This window comes from Mustelus asterias, chromosome 19, assembly GCF_964213995.1.
Source record: "Mustelus asterias chromosome 19, sMusAst1.hap1.1, whole genome shotgun sequence".
In the NCBI taxonomy this organism is placed as follows: Eukaryota; Metazoa; Chordata; class Chondrichthyes; order Carcharhiniformes; family Triakidae; genus Mustelus; species Mustelus asterias.
This window is the reverse complement of record NC_135819.1, coordinates 54,438,711-54,455,552: the sequence shown is the minus strand read 5'-3', so window position 1 is coordinate 54,455,552 and position 16,842 is coordinate 54,438,711. Positions and strand designations below refer to the sequence as shown.

The 16,842-nt window shown below is 41.9% G+C and overlaps 1 protein-coding gene across 2 annotated transcripts in view; it reads left to right on the top strand.

Moving 5' to 3' along the window:
• Positions 1–16,842, top strand: part of LOC144507572 (interleukin-17 receptor E-like protein) — a 54,667-nt gene that overhangs the window by 15,729 nt on the left and 22,096 nt on the right. For both annotated transcript variants that reach the window (XR_013500118.1, XM_078234720.1), the window contains exons 4-10: positions 1,203–1,312; positions 8,390–8,504; positions 10,003–10,047; positions 11,805–11,944; positions 13,187–13,255; positions 13,939–13,993; positions 15,512–15,675. Coding sequence is in view for 1 of the 2 variants with exons in the window: in XM_078234720.1 (XP_078090846.1) it covers positions 1,203–1,312; positions 8,390–8,504; positions 10,003–10,047; positions 11,805–11,944; positions 13,187–13,255; positions 13,939–13,993; positions 15,512–15,675 (698 nt within the window). In the remaining variant the exon portion in view is untranslated. The remainder of the gene's footprint in view (positions 1–1,202; positions 1,313–8,389; positions 8,505–10,002; positions 10,048–11,804; positions 11,945–13,186; positions 13,256–13,938; positions 13,994–15,511; positions 15,676–16,842) is intronic.

The following is a 16,842-nucleotide window of genomic DNA, read 5'->3' as shown; positions in this document are numbered from 1 at the left end:
TCCACTCCATACTGGAAAAAAACCCTGCTCTTAAATACAGGTTTCAATGAGCATTACCTGCTCTCAACACACTCTGAAGTTAGCCCTGATTTACTCTTAAAGATGCCTGCATTTCTAACACTGTCATCTGAAACTCAAAACAATTCTTTCTGCCGGGTTAGAGATGAGCGTATGATCATAAGAAGATAAAACATAACAAATAGGAGCAAGAGAAGGCCAGATAACCCTTCAAGCCTACTCCACCCTTTAATAAGATCATGACTGATCTTTCATCTCAGATCAAATTCCCTGCCCCTATCCCATGTACTTTGATTCCCTTTTGTGATGAATAGTAGGGAGATGAAAGTGGAACCTCTGACAAGTGTAGCATTTGCCAGCTGAGCAATAACAAGAGCTTCTTATGGCAATCAAAGGTACTAGTGGAAGTTACAAAGAAAATAAGGAATGAGGCTGAAGAAAGGGGAAGTACTCAATTTTGGTTAAATCCTAAGTTGTAATGTGTTAAAGATGTTTTAATGACCCTTAGCTGCTGAAGAAAAAAAATGACAGTGTGACCTGAATGCACTGTACTTAAAGTTTTAGAGGTTATTTATTAGTGTCTCAAGTAGGCTTATGTTAATACTACAATTAAGTTAGTGAAAATCCCCTAGTCGCCACACTCCAGTGCCTGTTCAGGTACACTTACGGAGAATTTAGCATGGCCAATGCACCTAACCAGCACGTCTTTTGGATTGTGGGAGGAAACCCATGCAAACATGGGGAGAATGTGCAGACTCCGCACAGACAGTCACCCAAGCCAGGAATCGATCCCAGGCCCCTGGCATTGTGAGGCAGCAGCCCTAACCACTGTGCCACCATGCTGCCTGCGATACAGACCAATCAAGTACACATCAAGTACCGTATGTTCAGATCACACACGAGATACAAGCCAATCAAGTACAGCACACCTTGTGTGACCTGAACACACTGTACTTGATTGGCCTGTGGGGATGTGTGAGAGCTTACCAAATGGATGCTAATGAGGAGGTGAACACTCCTATTGGGAAGCACTAAATCTTCACAGATCCCAGCCAGTAAGTGACCCATCTCCTAATCAAAGTACCAACATTGTCTTTGAGAATACTGCCTCTTTCCCCTCCACTTCTCTCAATTGTCATGTTGGGTAAGAAGGATCTTACGTTTCCTTTGTTCTTGCGTTTCAGAACATATCCGTGGTGTGGAAATGTGCTCGATTTCAATCAGCACCTCACAATACCAGTGCGTTATTGTGAAATTCAGCAAACACGCATACAAGAAGTTTACAGCACATCCTGTAAGTATGAATCTCCCAATGTTTAAATCTTAATATTGATTACGCTGCGATGTAAAAACTCTGTATTGGGCCAGATTCTGCCATAACGCCACACATCCCAATGATCAGACTTACAGTTGCATGTCTAGCTTCTAATTTTTCTCGTGCACAATATTATTGGAAGTGAGAGTTGATAACAGTTGAAGGGAACAGAACATCGGTGAACAATGGGACCACCAAAGTGTCTCCTTAACATATGAGGTTAAAGAATTGGAAAGAAAAATATGGGCGGGAATAAGGAGGACGGTGAATTCAATATCAAATGACTTACGAAAAATATAGAGGAATCATCGAATTCCTACAGTACAGAAGGAGGCCATTCAGCCCATCAAGTCTGTACCAACCACAATCCCTCTTCCTGAAACCCTCATTTACCCTGCTAATCCCCCTGGCACCAGGGTCAATTTAGCATGGCCAATCAATTTAATCTAATTTGGACTGCGGGAGGAAACTGGAGTACCTGAAGGAAACCGGAGCACCTGAAGGAAACCCATGCAGACAGGGGGAGAAAGTACAAACTCCACACAGACAGTGACCTAAGGGTTGGAATTGAACCTGGGTCCCCAGCACTGTGAGACTGCAGGGCTATAACCATTGCGCCACCGTGCCGCCCCTAAAGGATTGGATTAATAAAGAGAAAGAAAGAGACTGAAGTGAAAAGTAAGAAAATATTAAACATTTCTACTTTTCAAAAAATCTCCTAAAACAACTGACAAACCGAAGGAATGAGACTCCATGCTGATAATTTTTTGCTATCTATGAAAGAAGGAATTGCTAATTACTGAGATAGTGCAATTACTGCTACGACTTTCTGTGGAGAGTTTAATGGAAGATTAATGTGCAAATGCAGCAACTTAATGAAAATCATAAAATGTCAAATGGAAGATATGATTTTTCTGAAGGTAACAAATTGCAATAATTTGTGATGATTTACAATTCAGAGTATCTATAATTTGCTGGTCGATTTGTACATTAATAGTTGCATGTGTCATTTAGACATTATTATCTTAAATTATCACAAAGCTGACCCATTATGTTTGATAGTAATAGTACAGGAGAGTAGGGATTATAATTATTGGATTTGTAATCCAGGGTCCAGGATCAGACTTTAGTCTGTTTCTGTAGCTAATTATTTCTGCAACAGGTCCTGAAAAACATAGGAATTTCGAGCGTGAGTAGGCTGTCTGATTCCCTGAGTCTGCTCTGCCATTCAGTACGATATTGGCTGATCAACTTTACCTTCCCACCCTCTTCCTATTGCCCATCACTCCCTTGATGTTCAAATATCTGTCAGTTTTGGTCTTGAACACTCAGTGGTTGAGTATTGGGGGTTGGTTAGCTCAATTGGCCAGCATGTGATGCAGAATGATGCCAACGGCGTGGGTTCAACCCTTATATTGGCTGTGGGTAATTCATTCAGAGGCCTTGCCTCATGCTTGCAGAATGGTGCCTCTCATACTATATCTAAAAGATTTCCTCGAGAAAAGCCTTTGTGGACTGTGGCTAATTATACACTTAAATTACAGCCCTCTAGGATGGAGAGCCCTGAAGGTTTCCAAAGAAATTCTCTTCTTTTCAGTTCAAAATGACCAGTTAGGGGAAGCAACCTCTCAGCACTTGTCCTTGTCAAGCATTTCATTGAGATGATCTCTCATTCTTCTAAACTCCCGGGAAAATAGGCCCATTCTGCTCAATCTCTTCCCCATTGGATAACATTCTTCTTTCAAGAATCAAACGTTCGTTGCACCCTCCCTTGAGAAAGGAGTCCAAAAAGGTACATGGTTCTTCCGAGAAGGAGAATTCAAGTTATACATTTTGCCAATTTAAAAAGCTGGCTTCTGTAAATGTAATATAAAAATCAATCTAATCCATTGGAAAGGAAACCTGCTGTTTTTGCCCATCTTGACCGATATGTGACTGTAATCTGGTTTATATGTCACTTAGACATACCTAATGACTGGAAGACACATGGCACTCTGGGATAACAGGGTTGTTCTGTCATGAGAGGCTGAGTAAATTGGATCCACATTCTCTGAAGTTTAGAAGAGTGAGAGTGATCTCATTGAAACATTCAAGATTACAAAGGGGCTTGACAGACGTTTTTCCCCTGGCTGGAGATTCTAGAACAAATGGGCACATCTTAAGGATAGTGGGCTGATCATTTAATCCTGGGATGAGGAGAAGTTTAGTCGCTCAAAGGGTTGTGAATCTTTGGAATTCTCTACCTCAGAGCATTGTGGAAGCTGCATCACTGGACATATTTAAGGCTGGGATCAACAGATTGGGGATATGGGGAGTGAGTGGGAAAGTGGGTTGAATCGGTGGAATTCCCTGCCCAGTGAAGCAGTTGAGGCTACCTCATTGAATGTTTTTAAGGCAAAGATGGATAAATGTTTGAACAGTAAAGGAGTTAAGGATTATAGTGAGCAGGCAGGTAAGTGGAGCTGAGTCCACAAAAAGATCAGCCATGATCTTATTGAATGGCGGAGCAGGCTCAAGGGGCCAGATGGCCTACTCCTGCTCCTACTTTTTATGTTTTTATGTTCTCATGAAGCCGAGATCAGCCATGTTCATACTGAATGGGAGAGCCGGCTTGACTGGCCATGTGACCTTCTCCCACCTCTATTTCCTCTGTTCTTATAACACAGACTGAGGTGGTACAAGCGATGTACTTTATATGTCTCAAAAATTAATTAAAATCATTATGATTGATGACACTGGGTGCAAAATAATCTGACAATTAAAACAACAGAGAAGAAAGTGGGTATTTTCCTCATGAGGCTGATTAAATTCAAATTGGAATCTATTTGGAAGTTTCCGAATTCATTCTATTCAGACACAAAGTAAGATTCAGACAACATATTTAACAACTTGCCTGTATAATTTGTTTGATATTTTTGATTTATTTAAAGGAAGATATAGGAGCTCCCAAAAATCTGTCAGCTTTACTCTTAAAGTCCTAGGAAAGGATCTGACTCCAAATATTGATGAGATCCCAACCAGAATTTTAGGTTCAGTGTACCTTGAGGTGAATTAATATAGGGAATCATCACTGACCTTTTTGGTTTTGATTGGTACGGGCTTGGAAAATGAATGCCCAAATATATGTTTCAGTCTGACATTTAGCTTTGAAAAGAGGACCAGCTGGGGAGGTTTTAACCCCAGTTACCCTTTATGAAGCAGTTTTAAAGCAATGGTGTTAGATGAATGAGTCAGTAAAGTTTCAGCATTGCCTTTATACAAAATGGTAGTTCATTGTATACTCTGTACAAAAGGGTGTTTAACATTTCTTGTATGGCCCTTTTCTCAAACTACACAGTAATTTTAGCTGTGTTGATTGATCACCTTATAAATACAACTTCAGTAGGTGTGCCATAAGTATGAGGAAATCCCTGATTGGCAAGCTTCCAGTATTTAAGATAATTGGGTCAAATTCCTGCCATTGTTACTTATGACGGTTCTAATGTGCTGATTTTAAATACCTTAGCCTTAAAATAATCCCGGCAGGAATTTAGTAATAGTGCCTTAAATATTCCCATCTTGTATTTGAAGATCTCCCTGTTCGTATCCTCTCTTTGATCATTAGTCATTTGCTGAATGTTTTGCTGACAGACGTGACATATTACTAAAGCAGATATGTCCAATGGACACCTATGTCCTGAAGAAGATACCAATAGGCGTGAGTGAATCATGGCGATTTAAAAAAAAGGGGAAATTATATGCAAACACTGGAAATTAGAAGTGAAATGTCAGCAATATAAAATGATTCCTGTCAGGAAGGAAGACATAATGAGTATTTGGGATATATTTCCTTCACCAGTCACCAGACTTACTGAAATGTTGATTTGCCTGTTGGTGTTGAATATCCCATCAATAATCTATTCAAGCTCAGAGGCTCTAATATTTCATAACACCCAGCAAGTAATGAATAATACAATTAACAAAACAATATGGAAGTGAAGGAAGTGAATCAACCCATCATCCCAATGCCAGTTCTTTGAAAGAGTTACCTAACTAATCCCACTCCATGTTCTTTCTGGTTGGCTCAACAAGCTTTGCTCTAATTTCATTTTTAAAATTGCGATTGAATCTGCCTCTCCCAACTTTTCAAGCAGTGCTCTGGAAATTATGGTGGCCAGGTTGGTTAGCACTGCTGCCTCACACCGCTGGGGACCCTGGTTCAATTCTGGCCTTGGGCTTCTGTCTGTGTGGAGTTTACATGTTCTCTCTGTATCTGCGTGGGTTTCCTCCGGGTGCTCTGGTTTCCTCCCACAGTCCAAAGATGTGCAGGTTAGGTTGATTGGCCATGCTAATTGCCCCTTTGTGTCAGAGTAAATTAGCAGTGTAAATACATGGAGTTACAGGAATAGGGCCTGGGTGGATGTTGTCGGTGCAGGCTCAATGGGTCAAATGGCTTCCCTTTGCCCTGTAGGGATTCTATGAAATCATAGTGACTTGCAGCATAACAATGCTTTCCCTTATCTCGCCCTTGTTTCTTTTTGCCAATTAGCATAAGCCTGTTGACTGTACAAGCTACAAGTGGGATTAGCTAGGTAACTCTTTCAAAGAACTGGCATCGGCATGATGGGTTGATTCACTTCCTTCACTGCCTTTGTAACCAATCCACCTGCCAATGGAAATATTTTCTCCGTATTTACTCTCTCAAAATTCCACGTGATGTGGAGATGCCGGCATTGGACTGGGGTAGGCACAGTAAGAAGTCTCATAATACCAAGTTAAAGTCCAACAGGTTTAGTTGGTAGCACGAGCTTTCGGAGCGCTGCTCCTTCATCAGGTGAAGAAGGAGCGACACTCCGAAAGCTTGTGCTACCAAATAAACCTGTTGGACTTTAACTTGGTGCTGTGAAAATTCCACATAATTTTGAATGCCTCTAATCAGTCTCTCCTTAATGTTCCCTGTTCTAAAGGGAACAATGCAATTTTCTCTAGTCCCTCCACATAACTGAAGTTCCTTATACTGGTATCATTATAGTCAGTCTCATCTGCACCCTCTCTAAGTCCTTGATCTTCTTGTGTCGTGTTGCTGCGGTGCTTGAATTGGTCAGAGTTCTCCAGCTGAAGCCTAACCAGTGATTTAACCGTTTTATTTGTACTCTGTGCTTCAGTTTATAAAGTTAATAATTTTATTATTTATTATTGGCCTTAATGTTCTGCTAGCTTCAGAGATTACCAAAAGAGAAAATGCTGGAAAATCTCAGCAGGTCTGGCAGCATCTGTAAGGAGAGAAAAGGGCTGACATTTCGAGTCCAGAGGACCCTTTGTCAAAGCTTCTGGACTTGAAACATCAGCTCTTTTCTCTCCTTACAGATGCTGCCAGACCTGCTGAGATTTTCCAGCGTTTTCTCTTTTGGTTTCAGATTCCAGTATCCACAGTAATTTGCTTTTATTAGGTAGCGATTACTGTTGCTGATCGCAGTGCTGCACATGTGTATCACATTCCTCTATTTTAACAGGGGTGATGATGCTTTTAAATTTATAGTCACACACTATTGTCAACATTGCTGTTTGGGGTATAATTTCATTCTGGTACAGTTTTGGGAAAATCATGGAAATACGTCTGAAATGGTGGAAATGATAAACATTCCATAAGCCTGATTTGTGACAACTTAAATTATCTTTTTGGTTTTATACAAACGATAAATCAGATGCATTTTCTGAATTTGCTGTGCCGTATGATTTGCTGGTGTTTTCCCATCCGCGGCATTCGGAAAGGCTGATAAAGAATGAAAGGGTTAAATAGACTACATTCTCTTGAGAATAGAAGATTAAGGGGTGATCTGATGGAGATGTTTAAATTGATTAAAAATTTGATAGGATAATTGGAGAGAAACAATTTCTGGTGGGGGAGAAATCAAGAATAAAGGGGCATAACCTTAATATTAAAGCATTCAGGAGTTATGTCAGGAACCACTTCTCCATTCAAAGGGCAGTGTGAATATGGAATACTCCTCCCTCCAAAAAATTATTGAATCTTGGTCTATTTATATCAAAACTAAGATTGATAGGATTTTATTAGAGATATGGAGTTGAGGGTGAATCAAGTGAAGATGCAGATTAACTGTGTACAGTTCTGGTTAACTGTGTACAGTTCTGGTCACCCTATTATAGAAAGAAATATTAAACTAGAAAGAGTGCAGAAAAGATTTACTAGGGATGCTACCGGGACTTGATGGTTTGAGTTATAAGGAGAGGCTGTATAGACTGGAACTTTTTTCTCTGAAGCGTAGGAGGCTGAGGGATGACCTTATAGAGGTCTATAAAATAATGAGGGGCACAGATCAGTTAGATAGTCAATATCATTGCCCAAAGGTAGGGGAGTCTAAAACTAGAGGCCATAGGGTTAAGGTGCGAGGGGAGAGATACAAAAGCGTCCAGAGGGGCAATTTTTTCACACAGAAGGTGGTGAGTGCCTGGAACAAGCTGCTAGAGGTAGTAGTAGAGGTGGGTATAATTTTGTCTCTTAGAAAGCATTTAGACAGTTACATGGGTAAGATGGGTATAGAGGGATATGGGCCAAATGCGGGCAATTGGGACGAGCTTAAGGGTTTTAAAAAAATGGCGACATGGACAAGTTGGGCCGAAGGGCCTGTTTCCATGCTGTAAACCTCTATGACTCTATAACCATGGTCTAAGCGAATGGCAGAACAGGGTTGAAGGACTGAATGGCCTACTCTTGTTCCCACTGTGAACATTGATATGTTTATTTATTTTTTAAATTTGCTGCTGAGAATAGCTAAACTTGAGGCTTGCAAACAACAGTGTTTCTTGAGCATGGTAGAATTTCTAGGCTAATGCTGGAATTCTCTGGTTTTGCACGGACCCGCTCCCTTGGCCCAAATCTCCATTCACTGCAGCAGGACTGGAGAATCCCAGCCGTGGGCGAGGACGGAGAATCTTGGCCGAAATCTTAAAATTTCGCAGGTTCAAATAAATATGACCCTGAATACCAAATTCTATTGTCATGAATAATATTGCATGAGGAAATGGCAAATAACATTTCTAATGTTTTTGTTACAGGTAGAAATTGAATATGACTGTTTCAGTGCTGCAATGGCCGATTATATTTATGTGACACTGAAAACAATCCCTTACTATTGTGATGTTCTCCTAAAACAGGAGCACCCCGTAGGAGGTAAGAACAAATGTAACTTACTGACGTGTGTCACATCAACCCTGCCTTGATATTACATTGGGTTATTTCTGATGCAATATATCAGCTTGAATCTTCTCAGGAGTGGCATTCACTCCACTCCTTTATACTCACCTTGCGCTGTAGCTCCATATTTCTGGCTCCGAGTAACTCCTTTGTGATGTAGCAGTGTCGGGGAATTCAAGCCACAACCCCTTTTTATGACGCCGACTGCCATATATATATTGTAAGTTTACATGTCCCAAGGCACTTGGACTTCTACGGAGAAAAGATAAAATGGTAAATGCATAAGATGAGGGGGGGTTGGATGGCAGGTAAGTAGATGGGGTGGATAGTCAGATGGTCTAGTTTGGACCAGGGAGCGGCGCGGGCTTGGAGGGCTGAAGGGCCTGTTCCTGTGCTGTATTGTTCTTTGTTCTTTGTTAAGTGGTGGGGAGAGTAATTGGTGTGGGGGTGTGAGGTGCAGGTATGATTGGGGGAGTAGTCCATTATGGAGCTGGTGGGGTGTTGGGGGGGAGGGGGGGGGGGCGGTGTGAGGTGGTGGGGAGGTTGCAGGGGCAGGGTGGGGGGGGTGTCAGTAGTGTAGTTACCCAGATGTTAGCACTAGTTTTCATCCTTCTAACTTTTCCTGGGGAACTATCCTTGTGAGTAGCCATCGGGACTGCTGAAGTCTGTGACTTTAATTCAAAAGCTTCGGCGGGTTCCAAGCACAGGGGTACCTCCAGGGTACGGCCATCTAGTGACCAGATGTTCTGGGCCTTTATCTTTGGCCAGTTGAGGCAAAATGGTAAATATATGCTGGAGATTCATGAACATCGTGTGTGACTTAAAATCATTTCCATTCTTGACTGAAGTTTCCCTTTTGTTGTGCAAATCTTGGGTGAAATTTAGTCGAGGCAAACGTTCCCAATATGAAACTAGTATTGCTGCCATCTTAAGCTGATAGTGACCTCTTACCATAGTTGTTTGATAACTTTGGATGCAAATAATGATATCATAGAATCCCTACAATGCAAAAGGAGGCCACTTGGCTCATCAAGTCGGCAACAACAACAATCCCACTCCGGCCCTATTCCCATAACCCCAGATATTTACCCTGCTAATCATCTGACACTAGGGTCAATTTATCATGGCCAATCAACCTAACCTGTACATCTTTTGGACTGTAGCAGGAAACCGAAGCACCCAGAGGAAACCCACGTAGACATCGGGTGAACGTGCAAACTCCACACAGACAGTGACCCGAGGCCAGAATTGAAGCCGGGTCCCTGGTGCTGTGAGGCAGCAGTGCTAACCACTGTGCCATCATGCCGCACATGTGGATGAATACATAAATTATAATTGGTGCCTCTTACTCTCCATGACAAGAAGGTGGATTTCTCTATCTTGAGGGAAAATATAGAGCTGTAGCATTGTCCTTTATTTCGTGTACGGAGTTTGACATCACTTGAATTTAACTGGCTCTTTTTTAAAATTTCAGATTGCACTAATAAAGAGATTGGAAGAAATATCCCATCCTGCATAGGTACAGTAATACTCTAATAAATTAGATGATTCATGTGATAAGTATTTCAAGCTATTTCACTGTTTTCTTTTTTGTTTTGTTTCTGAAATCCCTTTGTGTGATCTAAAGGGCAGGTGGGTAACCTGTTCCTTAGCCTCTGTATTGAAACATTCAAGGCTGGATTTTGCAGCAGGCTTCGGGACCCTGGTGTCGAGTCCCCTCTTGTCAGCAGCGAGGTTGGCTCAGGAATCTTGCAAGGAGGTAGCCTCCTAAGTGGCTGCCTCCACGTTTACTGTCCTATTAGGGGAATTTCACAGTAGCTTCATTGCAGTGTTAATGCAAGCCTTACCTGTGACTAATAAATAAACTTTACTTTATTAAGGATGATGAGCGGGATCCCTATGATGTTGGCCCATAGTGTCAGCCGCTCTGGAGAGCTGAGTGCTGCTGAGTCAGCTTGAGAATGGCAAGGGCACTTCAACATGAGGGTGCCCTTATTGGGCTGCAGAGCTGTAAAGTAGTAAACTAAATCCAGGCCAAAAGGGCAAACCCCGGTACTGGATCAGGATCAGCTGTGATTGGAGCCTTTCATGCTCGCATTCCATTTTGGAATGGCGCCCTTGGCTCCGAGGAACCCCGTCCTCCATTGAGTTGACAGCCTCCGCGATGACAAAGTGATGGTGAGGCCACAATGTCACCCTAATGGGGGTCTTAACCAGTGTAATTAGTTGCCCATCTCCGTGGAGTGGGCAGTCAATCCGATTCCCAGTATACCCTGAGGAATTTCGGAGACCAACACGAATACATTGGGGTGTCATTCCGATGCTGCCTCCCCTTATTTTCCTGGCTCCCCAACCTCTAAACCTGCCATCACATGGCCAAAAAAATTAATCCCTCCAAATTGGTGGCTAGTCCTTTTGGGTTTTTTTGCCCATTCCACCCTGGAGAAGTCCATTTTAAATTATTTTATTGCTACGTGGTCACCGTGGATGAAGCCAAAATTTTTTTGCCCTTCCTCAGTTGCCCTCGAGAAGGCAGAATGAGCTGTCCTCTCTTGAATACAACTGAATAGTTTGGCAGGCTACCAATTCAGAGGACAGTTAAATAGCAAAGCGCATTGCTATGGGTCTGCAGTCAAATGTAGGCCATATGGGTTAAAGGTGGAGGATTTCCTTCCCTGAACCACATTAATGAACAAGATAGAGTTTGTTTTATAATAATTGGGATGTTTCATGGTCACCATTACTGGGACTGTTTTTTTAATTCCAGATTGGATATTTAATTAAATTCAAATTCCTCAGCTAGTCATGAGATTTGAAACTTGTATATCTGGGTCCTTAGAGGCCTCTGTATTACAAATACTGTAAACAAAACCATGATTTTACTTTACCCTTTGCTGTTGTTTTATGCCTAATAACACTGCAACGGAATGGCTTAAGTCAGGGAGTTGTGCTGGGGATTTACAATTACATCACAGAGTAAAGTTTAAGATATATAGGGATTGAATTCCAACATGATCACTGGCTTTGGTAGTGCACATTTTATCAAAGAACAACACATTATAAAAATGTGTTAGTCTCTCAAGCCTGGCTCTTGATGCGTATGATTTATAATTTGCAAATTGCATGTTGGTACATATGTTTTTTTGATACCCTTTGAAACAAAACTGACTTTTGCCATAGAGTCATTGAAATGCTCAAGTTATCAGTTGACAGTTCAGTCGGTTTTAGAGTTTGAATATTCAATAAATTACTATTGGCTTTCTTATTGTATTTCAGCTGGTAAATTAGACTATGTTCTTAACGAAAAACAGAAGACCTTATCCATTCAAGTTTCTGACTTCGCAGAAGATCATGCTTACAATGTGCGTTTATGTCACAAATGGTTTACCTGTGAAGATTTGGGAATCAATGCATTGGTAAATAAGCACCGTTTTTTCTTTCAACATTTATCCGAGGAAATGGAATTTAGGCCCCAAAAGTTCTGCGTGGTCTGTTCTACTGGTTCAAGTGTGGTTGATTACAACCCCAACTCACTCCAACCTCAGGCTGCATACCCTATCCCACTTTCCAAGGGTGGGTTTTTATCAAGGCCTTGCTGTGTCCTATTAATTAGCCTTTATGAATTGGAGTGATGCCATGTCGCCCTCCCAAGCCTTATCGTTTGGCTGTTCTTGTAGCTTTGTTGCCATTGGATAAGATAATCCAGCTCACCCCAAGATCAATTACTTCAGTTGAAAGGAACTGCAGTAGTCACCCATGAATTCCACTGAAGCATTTTACAGGTTTTAAAAGATGTAACTTTTCAGGAAAGCATTGGAGCTCCCCCCAAGGTGGCACAGTGGTTAGCACTGCTGCCTCACAGCGCCAGGGACCCAGGTTCCTTTCTCTGCTTGGATCACTGTCTGTGCGGAGTCTGCACAGTTCTCTCTGTGTCTGCGTGGGTTCCCTTTGGGTGCTCTGGTTTCCTCCCATAGTCCGAAAGATGTGCTGTATTGGCTATGCTAAATTCTCCCTCAGTGTACTCGAACAGACGCTGTAATATGGCGGGACTAGGGGATTTTCACAGTAACTTCACTGCAGTTTTTATGTAAGCCTACTCGTGACACGAATAAATAAACTTAAATAAACTAAAACTTTGGAGGCTGGCGATTTATCCTGGATAAATGGAAAGGCCACAGAAAATGGAGCAGAATCTTCCTGCACTCAGATTCCACACCAAGTGTCGTCCTCATCCCTAACTCAGTCCTCTCCAGGCTCCATAATCTTTGGTGCTGCATATTTGATTCCTTACTCTCTAATGCAGTGGTTCCCAAAGGGTGCGGTGCGCCACACTGGTGCGGCGAGAGAGGATGGGAAGGTTCAAGGACAATCAAAGAAACATTTAAACATGGTTTAAACAAGCATTGTTTTATACTCTCTGGATGTCCCATGATCATATTATAAAGTAGTTGAGTTCTATGTTATGAATCAAGCACTGCTCGGAGTTGTTTTTTTTTGTTTTTGAATGTATTTCTTATCAATAAAATATTTGGTGTGGCGCGAGCAAATTTTTATTCTGAAAGTGCGGCCCAGTGAAAGAAGTTTGGGAACCACTGCTCTAATGTAATTGGATATTTATTGTCACCATGGGATTGCTAAAAGTAACTTTTTTTTTACAGATTAAAGTCCAAGACTCCAAAGAGGTCACTTTGCCATACTCTCAGATATTGCCCTGTTTGTGTATTGAGGTAATTCATGTGTTGTTACAGTGTTGTATTTCCATCGTTCCATTGAAGAAGTAAATACCCTTGTCCTTCAAATATTAAAGGAGAAATATTCATCTGTTATGTCTGGAAAATAAATCAATCAGTTGTTGTGTACTGAGGGCATCACAGTGGCACAGTGAGTAGCAATGCCAGGGTACCCGGGTTTGATTCTGGCCTTGAGTGACTGTGTGGAGTTTGCATATTCACCCTGTGTCTGCATGGGTTTCCTCTGGGCGTTCCGGTTTCCTCCCACAGTCTAAAGGTGTGCAGATTAGGTGGATTGGTCATGCTAAATTGCTTTTTGGTGTCCAAATGCATGTAGATTAAGTCGATTAGCCATGGTAAATGCATAGGGTTATGGAGATAGGGCAGAGAGTGGGATGCTCTTAGCTCTTAACTGCCTCTGAAATGGCCTAGCAAGCCCCTCAGTTCTAGGACAATTAGGGATGGGCCACAAATACTGGCCTTGCCAGTGACACCCAAATCCATGAAAGAAGAAAAACCTTCAGTGTTCTTATAAGATCAGTAAATATTCTTTTATGATTATATTCTTCTAAGGTTCTCATTTTATTGCTTTTTATTGTAGCAACAACTTGTTTTCCACTTGTAAACAATCTTCTTTTTTCTAATGAACACTCTGTATTTGTGCTTTGTTGTGTTTCCAGGGCTGGTCCGCACTGCCTGATGCCAGGAGGGTGCAACTTTGTCCATTTAAAAACTGTAAGTCCGGCATTTAATTAAAACCATTCTTGTGTACTTTCGAAGTGACTGCGTTAATTACATTTGGGGTGAAATTAACCATTAAATGCTGGCCAGCCAGCAACACCCATGTTCCACGAATGAATTAAAAAAATACGTTGCCCATGCCATAAAACATTTGGCACTCGGGCGGGAGTGGGCAGCCCATTTTTCAAAGGGCAGGAAAGAAGGGAGGTTTAATCTTCAGGGGCTGCTCTTTGCCAATCGGGGTCAACTCCCCTTAGCTAGAACCCACCCTGTCTTCCTACCCGCCCCTTGCCCAAACCTTCCCTTCCCAAGGCCCCAGACTTTTTGGGAATCCATGGACTGTCTTCTAGCAGCCCCATCCATAATGCTCTCTTGGTGCTGCTGAGACTGACGTGAGTTACCAGCCAATCCAATTGGCCAGCAGCTCTTGAGGGTGAGGCATTCTCCCCTGTGAGGGGTGGATGTCCGACTCATCCCTCGTTTCGCCCGTCAGCAGCTTGTTATAGCTGCGGGGCTGGCTGGCGTGGGGCAGGTTGGCGCCATAGCAACTTGGCTTCCATGTCTGCCCCTCTGTAATATTTGGCCCAATGTATCTGAACAATGGAAGAGTTTAGACTGAGAATAAACGTATGTCCTTGAAGAAGTAACACACCAAGGGCCTTAGGAATGGCTTGATAATTATAACCCAGATACCTGCTTTCTCGTCACCTCAATCCTTTCCCAACTTAAAAAAAACCTCTTGTTTCTTTGGTCTCTTTATACTTTTATTTCAATAACTTTACCTGGTAGATTATACAGTCACTGGGTTTAATAGATTGGATGAATATTCATCTTAACTCGAAGTTTTATGCACTTATTTTTGGACAAAATGATTGTAATATCATTACACCCCATTAAAGTGAAAGGTTTCACAAATGGGTGCACATCATGGGCGGGAAGGAAGTGGAAAGCAGTGTGTATTGAACTGCAGGTAGTCTACCTTGCCATGAAACAGAACCATTTAATTTCCTGCTGGTGGTATGCTACATTTGGAAGGGGGAAGGATTCCGGTGTGTGGGGGCTTTTAATGAGCATTCATGAGATGCGAGTGGGTCTCCCGACCTAGAAGAGCGGGACACCCTTTGACCCGTCTTTAACCTGCTATGAAAGCTGGGAGAACAAGATTCCAAACCAACTTCCCAATGTTGGGGAAACTGATTTGTGGCCTCTTAGCAAATCTGGTTTCCCCACCTGCCATGTTTCCTGCAGCAGGGGGGAATGGAAAATTCCACCACAAGAACCCAACTAGTGCACACCAATTAAACTATTGGTTCAGTTTGAGTTTTTAGAGGTAATTTTTGGTGAATTTTAATCTGGTTACTCACAGGCGGAGAACAAGACACACATTAAAAATGTTTACCTTTTGCTGATAGTTTCATGTTCATGTAATATAATGCCTGTTTGAGCCGACTGTAACTGCCTGTATTGTAGTTGCAAATATTCTTCAACCCAGTTTCTGATGTCTGACTTCAGATATGGCTGAACTCTGGAATGGCATAACCTATGATCATGTAACACAGGAGTTGGCCTGGGAACCTGCCTGCCCTGTGGAGGTTGGTGTAAACATCTGCTGGATGACTGGAAGCAATGACCATTGCACTGACTTGCAAGACTCTCTCCACAAAGTACGACAAAAAGTAAGTACAGGTTAAATGCAAGGCAGAAATTGATAACATGAGAAATCCTGCATCATATTTTCCTAGGCCGGAATTCCCCGGAATTGTATGCCCTGCTACTGCTGCCAGCGAGGATGGAGAATTTGGTGCTCAGCCTAATTTCTATTCACTGCAACGGGACCGGAAAATCCTAACCGCGGACGAGGTTGAAAAATCACTAAAGCCTCGGCTGAGTGGAGAGATGATAAATATTTTCACTGAGGTTGACTAGATCAGTCTCATTGCTTGATGAGTCAGTAACTAGAAGGCATGATTTTGAAAATAACAAAGGAATGAAGGGAAAAACTATTAAGTGGATGAACTTTTTTTTTCAATGAGAATTGAAAGGTTAGGGGAATTTAATTCAGCATGTGACTATTTTGGGGGGCAATTAACAGATCAGCAATTTATACAGTACACTTTGAAACAGAAGAAAACAGTTTTTTATAGATTGCTAATGTAACTCCCCTTTTAGGAATCAAACTTTGGAACCAGAAATTTGACACCAGTTCAACATCATAAATGCTTTCTAACTTGAACTGTTTCCAATTTTTAAGTTTGATTACCTTGTGTTGATGTTTTCTACTTTAGAAATACACAGATACATAGAAACAGACATAGAAAATTAAAGCAGGAGAAGGCCATTTGGCCCTTTGAACCTGCTTCACCATTTATGCTGATCATCAAATTCAATACCCTGATCCCGCCTTCCCCTCATATCCCTTGATCCCTTTAACCCCAAGTGCTATATCTTCATGAAATCGGACAACGTTTTGGTCTCAACTATTTTCTGTGGTAGTGAATTCCACACATTGACCACTCTCTGAGTGAAAAGATTTCTCCTCATCTCAGTCCTAAAAGGTTTATCCCTTATCCTCAAACAATGACCCCTAGTTCTGGACTCCCCCAGTATCGGAAACATTCTTTCTGAATCTACCCTGTCTAATCCTGTTAGAATTTTATAAGTTTCTATGAGCTCCCCTTTCACTCTTCTAAACTTCAATTAATATAATCCTAACCGACTTTGTCTCTCCTCATATGACGGGCCTGTCATCACAGGAATCAGGCTAGTAAACCTTCACTGTACTCCCTCTACAGCAAGGTCATCCTTCCTCAGATAAGGACACCAATACTCGAGGTGTGGGCTCA